General features: G+C 31.7%; 1 protein-coding gene across 3 annotated transcripts; it reads left to right on the forward strand.

The window, feature by feature from the left end:
• Window positions 1-1,551: 1,551 nt before the first annotated feature.
• Window positions 1,552-5,342, forward strand: LOC129296597 (G-type lectin S-receptor-like serine/threonine-protein kinase SD1-13). Of its 3 annotated transcripts, XM_054935180.1 has the most exons (7): window positions 1,552-2,906; window positions 3,230-3,340; window positions 3,639-3,793; window positions 3,893-4,103; window positions 4,410-4,647; window positions 4,727-4,877; window positions 4,981-5,342. In XM_054935180.1, exons 1-6 carry the CDS (start codon window positions 1,619-1,621, stop codon window positions 4,869-4,871), a joined length of 2,148 nt encoding a protein of 715 aa, XP_054791155.1. In that variant the 5' UTR covers window positions 1,552-1,618; the 3' UTR covers window positions 4,872-4,877; window positions 4,981-5,342. The 3 variants fall into 3 exon arrangements, 2 of the variants coding, with proteins under 2 accessions (XP_054791155.1, XP_054791156.1); XR_008589844.1 differs by lacking the exon at window positions 4,981-5,342 and having other exon boundaries at window positions 4,559-4,647; window positions 4,727-4,761; XM_054935181.1 differs by lacking the exon at window positions 4,727-4,877.
• The last annotated feature ends 3,822 nt before the right edge of the window (window positions 5,343-9,164 follow it).

Consider the following 9,164-nt stretch of genomic DNA (forward strand, 5'->3'; position numbering starts at 1 on the left):
TTTTTTTTTTTAATATTTGGAAACATGATGAGTTATTCTCAAAATAAAAGATGCAACAAATTGAATGAAGTGGCTTATGGCTGTTTGCTTTGCGATATATGCAATCCTACGATCATAGAAATGAGAGATGCAAAGCAATGCGATGTCATTTGTGAAAAATATCTATTCTTTCAAATATGGTTTGCTTTCATAACTTGGCAAGAATAATATTGAAAAAGAAAATCATATTGAAAGATAATAGAAGACTTTTTTTTTTGGTAAGAATAATTCTTTAATTACTTTGATTATTTACTCTTGGACTATTGGATTAGGTATGATGGGAAGACTAGGGACGGACCTACATGCGAAAAAGAATGGGCAACTGCTCCAACGAATTTCTTTTTTAATTTCTTCAATAAATATATGTATTATACGTGTCACATGTCCCCATCTTACAGAAATTAATTGTCCCCAATAACCAATAACATTACTTTCTTATGCCATTCAAATTTTTATTAGTCTTTTTATAATCATAATTTCCATGGCCCATATAAAAAATATCGCATATTTTATTTTTTGTGATATCATGATACATTTTTTGTATTATAAGTGTATCTTTATGTGTGTCAATGTATGATGGAACTTACAGTTCAAAATTTATGGGTCCGTCACTGGGGAAGACCCATATTCAGTAACCTGCTATTGATTAATTACTTAAAAATTGAGAATGATCGATGTACTAGTTATTAATATTTATTTCTTATTTTAATTTTTTTTAAAATGTAATCTCAATTAATTTTTTTCTTTTTATTTTTAAAAAGTTCATTATTCAAAGTAAAAGAAAAAAAAAAGGAATCAGTGGTATTCTGACATAAAGTAGATATTATTAAATATTAATAGAGAATAGAAGCTGTTTTCATCTCTTGAAAACACACCCTAAAATATAAGAAAAATGAAAAAAAATCTTCAATTAATTTAACTTAGATTTTAAGTGTCAAATTTAAAAAAATTTATAAATTCATCAACTCTTAATTTTTAAATTTTGTTGTAATAAATTTGTAACTTGTTTTTAAAATTTTAAGATAGTTAAAGAATAAATAAATTTGTTTTTTCTGTTAGAATTTTTAGAACACAAGTTGTAAATTCATCACAACAAAGTTGAAAAATTAAAAGCCAAACTTATAGATTTTTAAAATTTGACACTTGAAATTTAAGTTGAATTAATTGGTCTCTTTAGGACCTATATGTCATTCTTCCTAAAAAACAGGGAGTGAGACAAAGGATGCTATATATTTTTGCATTGGAAAAAACTGAACTTTCTTTAATGACTACTTCAATTAAATAATAAATGTGGGGCAGAGAAATTGAGAAAATCTCGGTCAAGGAGTTGTGTTAAACTTCCATTGTTCAATGATTTTTTAGCAGGTTAGGAGTGTAGAAAATGATCGACGAAAGAATAAGATTCAACAATTGTCCAATGTGGTGGTTATGCTGTTTTAGACTTTGAAAACTAAGTCACTATGTCTATAGTATTGCTTTGCATGCCGGATAACCACAGTAGAAAACGTTTTGGGCTACCCTTCACAGCATTCTGAAACCCTTTTTCTTCCTTCATTTCCATAATTTTCATGTTCTTTCAATGGGGTTGTATGGAATTGATTGCTTGTTACTTGCCTTTATTTTGTTCTCTCTTATTGTTCTGGCCAGTGCCTTGGACACCATCACATCATCTTCGTTGATCCAAGAGCCTCAAACAATAAGCTCAAATAATAGCAGGTTCACCCTAGGATTCTTTAGTCCTCAAAATTCCACCAATCGCTACTTAGGAATTTGGTTTATGTCTGAGTCGCATACTGTTTGGGAAGCTAATAGAAACAACCCACTAATGGATTCTTCTGGGATTCTCACAATATCAGAGAATGGAAATCTCGTTGTCATCAATGGACAAAAACATGTTCTCTGGTCAACAAATGTCTCACATGTTGCATCAAATTCCAGTGCTCAACTCTTAGATTCCGGCAACCTTGTCCTCGTAGATGGAATTACTGGAGCATTCGTGTGGCAGAGTTTCCAGCATCCTTGTAATGCATTACTGCAAGACATGAAACTGAGTATCAACAAGAAAACAGGCGAGAAAGTGAAACTTATATCATGGAAAACTTTATCTGACGCAGCCTATGGAGGATTTTCTTGCAGTCTTGAACCTCGTGCTAATGTCACTGAACTATTCGTATGGAAAGGAAATCATCCTTATTGGCGCAGTGGTCCTTGGAATGGTACAAAATTTCTCGGGGTATCTCAGAATTCATCTGTGTCCTTGAATGAGTTCAAGATGAAAGGTGATGAGGAAGGCAATTTTGACTTGTATTTTCATTACTCAGACAACTCAGTATTACTAACTCTTAGGTTAAGTTATCAAGGTAAAATAAGAATACAACGTTGGAATTCCCAGTCATATATATGGGAAATTGAATGGCTAAACGTGAATTCCGATTGTGATATTTATGGCCATTGTGGCCCATTTGGGATCTGCAATCCTTCGAGCTCGCCGATATGCTGCTGCTTGGGAGGGTTTGAACCCAAGAACAAAGAAGAATGGGGAAGACAGAACTGGACCAGCGGGTGTGTGAGAAGAGAAACACTTCAGTGTGAGAGAGACAAAAATGGTTCTCAAGCTAGCAAAATAGATGAGTTTATTAAGCTAGAGAGGGTAAAACTGCCTGATCGTGCACAAGTGTTACCTTTTGACGACTTTAAGGATAGTAATGGAGATTGTCAAACTCAGTGCCTGAAGAATTGCTCTTGTTTAGCTTATGCCTATGATAGAAGCCTTGGCTGTATGGTTTGGAATGCAGATTTACTTGACATACAAAACTTCTCAGTTGGAGGGGTTGATTTTTACATGCGTTTAGCCCACTTAGAGCAAGGTATACATCAATTTGTTTTATATCTAACATGTATTTGAAATCCAAATAGTATTTGAAACAAAGCTTCAAATTTAGTTTAAGCATTATAGATTTGGTCTCATGACTTTTGCATATCCTGTTTTGTTAAATATTCAAGCGAACGTACACTAGTACTCCTTAACTTTCGTGCTAGTTAATTATATATATATTGTTATATTTTGTTCTTCAGTACAATTATAACAAGTGGGGTCAGTTTTCTTTCAAGTAATCAGCTAGTGTATGTGAGTTATTTTCAGAAAATGAAGATAATTATCTGAATTTTCTTCTACATTTCTTTGATACAGGTATAGGCAAGAGGAAAATGACAACACCTATCATCATATCAACTCTAATTGGAACAATTCTCATTACTTCCTTTGGGTATTTTTTGTGGAAAAAATGGTCAAAGCAAAAAGGTGATGTTCTGGTGTACTGGAGCTGGGGAAAATTTTTACTATTAAGCTTCTGCCTTTTTTTTTTTTTTGACCTGATTGTTAAGCTTCTGCTTGAGATATATAAAAGAAATAAAAAAGTGCATCGTGAGAGAAAAATAAACAAGTGACTAAAAAAGCAATTCTATCACAACATTCATAGATTTTTTAGGGTAGAAACTATTATTTGCGCTTTTAACATTTTCAAATGAATAAATTAGAATAGCAATAAATTATCTTTTCAAATTAAGAAATTAAATGGAAAATGGTGTTGTAAACACAGGGGAAATGCATATGCAAATTCAAAACAAGAGAAGGATGATGCAAGTCAAAATTCAAGAGCTACCATTAATTGGTTTTAGAAAGTTAGCAATTGCAACAAACAACTTTGACTTGGCAAATAAACTTGGGCAGGGTGGTTTTGGTCCAGTTTACAAGGTGATTATCTTTTTATTTTTATTTCTTTCTTTATGCTTTCAGCTTATCATCTTCAAAGTCATAATAAATTAATCTTTAGTAATTGTTTTATCATTTAAGGGAATGTTAAGAGATGGAAAAGAAATAGCAGTGAAAAGACTATCAAGATTATCTGGGCAAGGTATGGAAGAATTTATGAATGAAGTAGAATTGATTTCTAAGCTTCAACATCGAAACCTCGTTAGACTTCTTGGCTGTTGCATAGAAGGAGATGAGGAGATATTGGTTTATGAATATATGCCAAACAAAAGTTTGGATGCATATATATTTGGTTAGTACACATATTTTTTCTTTCTTTCATTTTTGTTTTCTTTTTGGATAGTTTAAATTGGATGTTTCTACAATTCAACAAAAGGAAGGAAGGAGAAAAAGGAAAACGTTGTAGGTGTTTATGAATATTTATAGAAATATAATAATTTTATAGTTCTAATTTTACTTGATGTCAACAATAGGTCATCTTAAACACCAAAAAACAGTACATTTATAACCATTTAGCAGCATATTGTTGGAGTGAAGAGAGCCCTTTTGACCATTTTTCATTCTTCCAACAACTTTTTCCCAAAATAATATTTTGCAGATCCATTGCAACAAAAATCTTTAGATTGGGGAAAGCGCTTCAATATAATTGAAGGAATAGCTAGAGGATTGCTCTATCTTCATAGAGATTCAAGATTAAGAATCATACATAGAGATTTGAAGGCAAGTAACATATTATTGGATGAACAGATGAATCCAAAAATATCAGATTTTGGGATAGCTAAACTTTTTGAAGGTGGTAAAGATCAAGCAAACACAACAAGAATTGTTGGTACATAGTAAGTGCTCCTTTTCCTTTGTCCAATATAATAATGTCAATAGCATATTCAAAGCTCAAAATATGGTGTTTGAATGCAGTGGCTATATTTCTCCAGAATATGCAACTGAAGGACTTTATTCAGAGAAATCTGATGTCTTTAGCTTTGGTGTTTTATTGCTAGAGATTATTAGTGGCAGAAAAAACACAAGCTTTTATGAAGATATAGAATCCTTGACACTTTAAGGATTTGTAAGCCTCTCCATAATTTACACATTCTTTTCTTGCAAAAAGCTCTAAAATGTCCGTGCTTGACTGAATATAACATCAAATTTTGACACATCTTTTTTTATAGGCGTGGAAATTATGGATTGATGCCAATATTGTCCCTCTAATAGATCCACATATATATGATCCAATCTTTCATAAGGACATATTGAGGTGCGTGCAAATAGGTCTTCTGTGTGTGCAAGAACTTGCAAAAGAGAGGCCTACTATGGCCATCATTTTGTCGATGCTTCAAAGTGAGATTATTGATATTCCTTCTCCAAGCCAGCCTGCATTCATTCTCAAGCAGACCTTGTCTCATACTTCAAAGCAAGTTTCAAAAACTGGTGACTCATGTTCCATCAACAATGTAACTATCTCAGAATTTGAAGGGAGATAGAGATTTTGTGATGTTGTGTTTCATTTGATAAATGATCTAAAATATGTTCATAATTTACACATATTTTATGTAGATCTTCATCAGGGAAGCTCTTAATCTTGTTTCTTCAACAATTTTTAACTTGCTAATTGGTCCTAAACAGTTAAAATGTACATTGTATTTTATAAATATATTAATGGCTATGTTTTTTCTCTTAAGAATTTCCAATCCATTGGTCATGGCTTGCATATTTTATGGTGCGTATAAAAATCTTGATGGAAGCATAAATGTATTGTATTATTATGTTTTTCTGCTTTGGAATTATGAAGCCATACTATGAAATAAAATACCCTCACTACTCTTCTGTTTTAATTTAATTACACATTTCTCTTCTCTATTTTAAAAATCTACAATTTATTTCAATCTGTTAACTTCATTAGGAATATTCTAAAAAATTATTTTTAAATTAAAATTTATATAAAAAAATTTATATACTAATTCACCCCTCACCCTAATAAATCCTAAATTATATTACTACTCCTCTTAGCCTCACTTTTCACTCTTACTCACCATTTATTGGTGATGTATTGTGATGAGTAAATGTGCCCTTGATAGAAGTGTCTAAATTTCTACTCTTTATTCACCATGCGTTGTTCTTGGCCACAAATTTGGCCTTTAATATCAAGATCTTCTCATCAAACTAATAGCTCAACCGATCTCCATCATTCTTAACTAACCCTTCTTTACTATAAAATTCATCAGACAATCTCATAGAAATTCATAGGAAAAAAAAACCTTGCTTTCAACTAGAAAAACAAGAGATTTGTACACTTCAGACTTTTTCATATGATAACATTAGCTACAACTAAAATTATTCTTGAGCTTGATTGGGTCCAATCCAAAACATTTATATTTATAAAAAAAAAAAGGCCTGATAAAAGAATGAATAGAACTAGGATCAAAGAACACATGAATACCCACACATGGCCTTGTTTTCATGAAGTATGATTTTATTTTCTAAATCCCCTTTTTTTCTTTGAAGTATGTGGTGAAGATATTGCTCCCACAAATGGAGTGAGTAATGGCATAGCATAGGAAGTAAGTCAAATCAACTCATGATTCAAACTACTTGATTTAAAAAAAATATATGATTTGTCTACTGATACTAATAACACCCCGTCAATAGTCTCACTATATTCTAGTGTATGGAATATAATATATATGTAAGATCATCATTTGTTGAGAACAAATCCAACACCACTAGTATAAATACTTATTGTTTTAAGCATGACTCCTCTATCATTTAGATCCCAAGACATCTTCCTATAGAAAAACTTGCCTAGATGATGCCGTTGGAATGAATCAACAATTATGAAAAACAATTTTAGGGTATTCAAAAGGATGTTCACACCAAAGAACCTCCTAAACTCTATTGACTTTTGGATGATATTGTCAAATCAATTTTCAAAAGGCCTAAAATTCAAGATCCAAATTAGATCTCTAGGAGAATATTGTCAATCTCCCCCTCCTTTACTATAGATAAAGAGAACCCTCTAATTGAGTGGTATACTTCAGATGCTAAACCAATTTATGTTTCTCACATCAATATTCACTTTATCTGGGATTGTGCCCTATATATATGTGACCCCAGTTGTGATTGCTATCCTAGAATGATTAGATGATGAGGAAGATTTTGCTTCTAGAAGAAAAAGAATTAGGAAGCCAAAGCAACCTAAATCTCCATGCAAGCATAATCATCCCCTTAGGGATGATGATGATGATGATGATGATGATGATGAAATTTATCGAAGAAAGGTAAACTGGACCTAATTTTTTTAGGAAAGAAAATGAAATTTCTTAAGTAAAAAGGCAACTATTACAAATAGAAGCAGACTTGGCTTAAGACAAATTTATGACCATTTATGAGTCTTATACTACTTATCCAACCATGTCTAGACAATTTCCTTCATATGTCTCTATACACCTAACTTACCCAACTGAGATCGAATATAGCAAGGAAATCAAGATGTCATATCACGTTCTTAAAAAAAGACCAAAAAAGCCAATCAAAAACCAAAAATACCCATATAATATCCAGAAAATCCATCTTTTCACCAAAAACCTTCTCATACAAAAGCACAAGAACACCAAGCTTCACTATCCTTTACCAAAATACCTAAAAAACTATTAACCATTAAAAATCCTTTTGGCTCTATCATTAAAACAAATGATAGAGCTAAAAGGATTGCATATCCCTTAAATCTTTCAAGAACTATTGCTTCTATTTGAAAAGTTATTTTTGACTAGGTTCACTTTAACCAAGATAATACAAACTAAATTATTTTGAATGAGATTTCAACAAAGTACACATACTCTGAAGAAGAGTAGTATCTAGTTGACCTATCAAAGATAGCTACAGTCCAACCTCAATCAAAAATAGTTGAGGTAGATAATCATCCTAATGATAAGTTGGAAATTATGGTAGAGAACTTAGCCAGACCCACGAACCATGGTTTTAGTTCTAAACTTACTTTTGAACCTTGGTTTACTTTTAATGATTTATCTCCACATAGGTGGAGAGAAAGACTTATTGAATTTGGTGCCTGGATTAACTTACAAATGACTATGCTAGATGTCAACTTACAAGAGGTACTCTGAGAATTCCTCTCAAGAATGAGTGAAACTTGAAGGAATAGTTATAAAACCTTAATGAGTACCAAAAGATTCAAGCATATTGGCTTGTTGTAGCCTTATTTCTTGAAGCAATTCATAAAGAATTCTTTGGGGACTTTAACCTTATTGATAGAAGAAGCAGACATGAATTTTTGTGTGATGAAATGTTGTTAATTAGATCGTAAGGATTTATAAAAGCATTTTCAACAGATGTTTGAGAAATATTATATGCTGAATGGTGCTAATGATGTCAACCTCAGACACACATTCATTGCTTCTTTACCAAATGAACTTCAACTAGGATCATATAGAGATATCAATGCTTTATGAAGAGATATGTATCAAATCTCTCTTGGAGAAATCTATTAATTAGCTCTATCTACTTTGGATAAGCTCTGCGAGCAGTTGCAACTTCTGAAGTCCATGCTCAAAGGTAAACCAAAGTTATATTTAGCTTGTAAGAAGCCATATTTAAAGATCAAATGTAAGGAACATGAATTATGTTCCTATAAGAAGAATAGCCATAATCACAAATACAGGCATAAATCCTTCAGGTGTAACATCCTAATTTCTTAAACCTATGATTAGTTGTTAATCAGAAGTAAATTGGTAATTATGAAGTGATTAAGGTTTTGAGTGATAGTGTGATGATTTGACTCATTGGATTGTTAGATGAACAGATACAAGTAAGAGGATTACATTTCAAATCAAAGCAAGTATGAGTGGTGAGATTTCTTCTCACGATACCACACGCCGCAGCTAGTGCTGCATGCGTCACGGTGCATGGACTCGAAGATTTCTACAGAATTATTTTGTTTTTAAATTTTTGCACTTATTTTTGAAATGATCTCAGGCTTTCACATAATTGTAAACTCTTATTTGTATATTTCAAGGTCTTTGAAAATGATTTTAGTTTTGAAAACTCGGGTTCCCAACTTTTTCACTTATTTGTATCCTGGTATTATGTTAATTACCTTAATCCAATCTTTTAATTAATTGAGATTTAGAGTTTAATAATGGTTAGAGAAGGAGGATATTACACATTTCCTTCATAATTCTCTCTAGTACACAAGGTTATAATATTCCACTAACAAATATTTTGAATAAACAATAACTTGATTTACATGTGCACTCTCCCCAATATCTAATTTGAAGCCATAGCATTTATTTTATTATATTTAAAGGTCTAAATAAATATGATAAGCTATAAGTCAGAAATA

The sequence above is a fragment of the Prosopis cineraria genome, unplaced genomic scaffold, assembly GCF_029017545.1.
Source record: "Prosopis cineraria cultivar Desert tree isolate PC_DT_omini unplaced genomic scaffold, ASM2901754v1 PC362, whole genome shotgun sequence".
NCBI lineage: Eukaryota > Viridiplantae > Streptophyta > Magnoliopsida > Fabales > Fabaceae > Prosopis > Prosopis cineraria.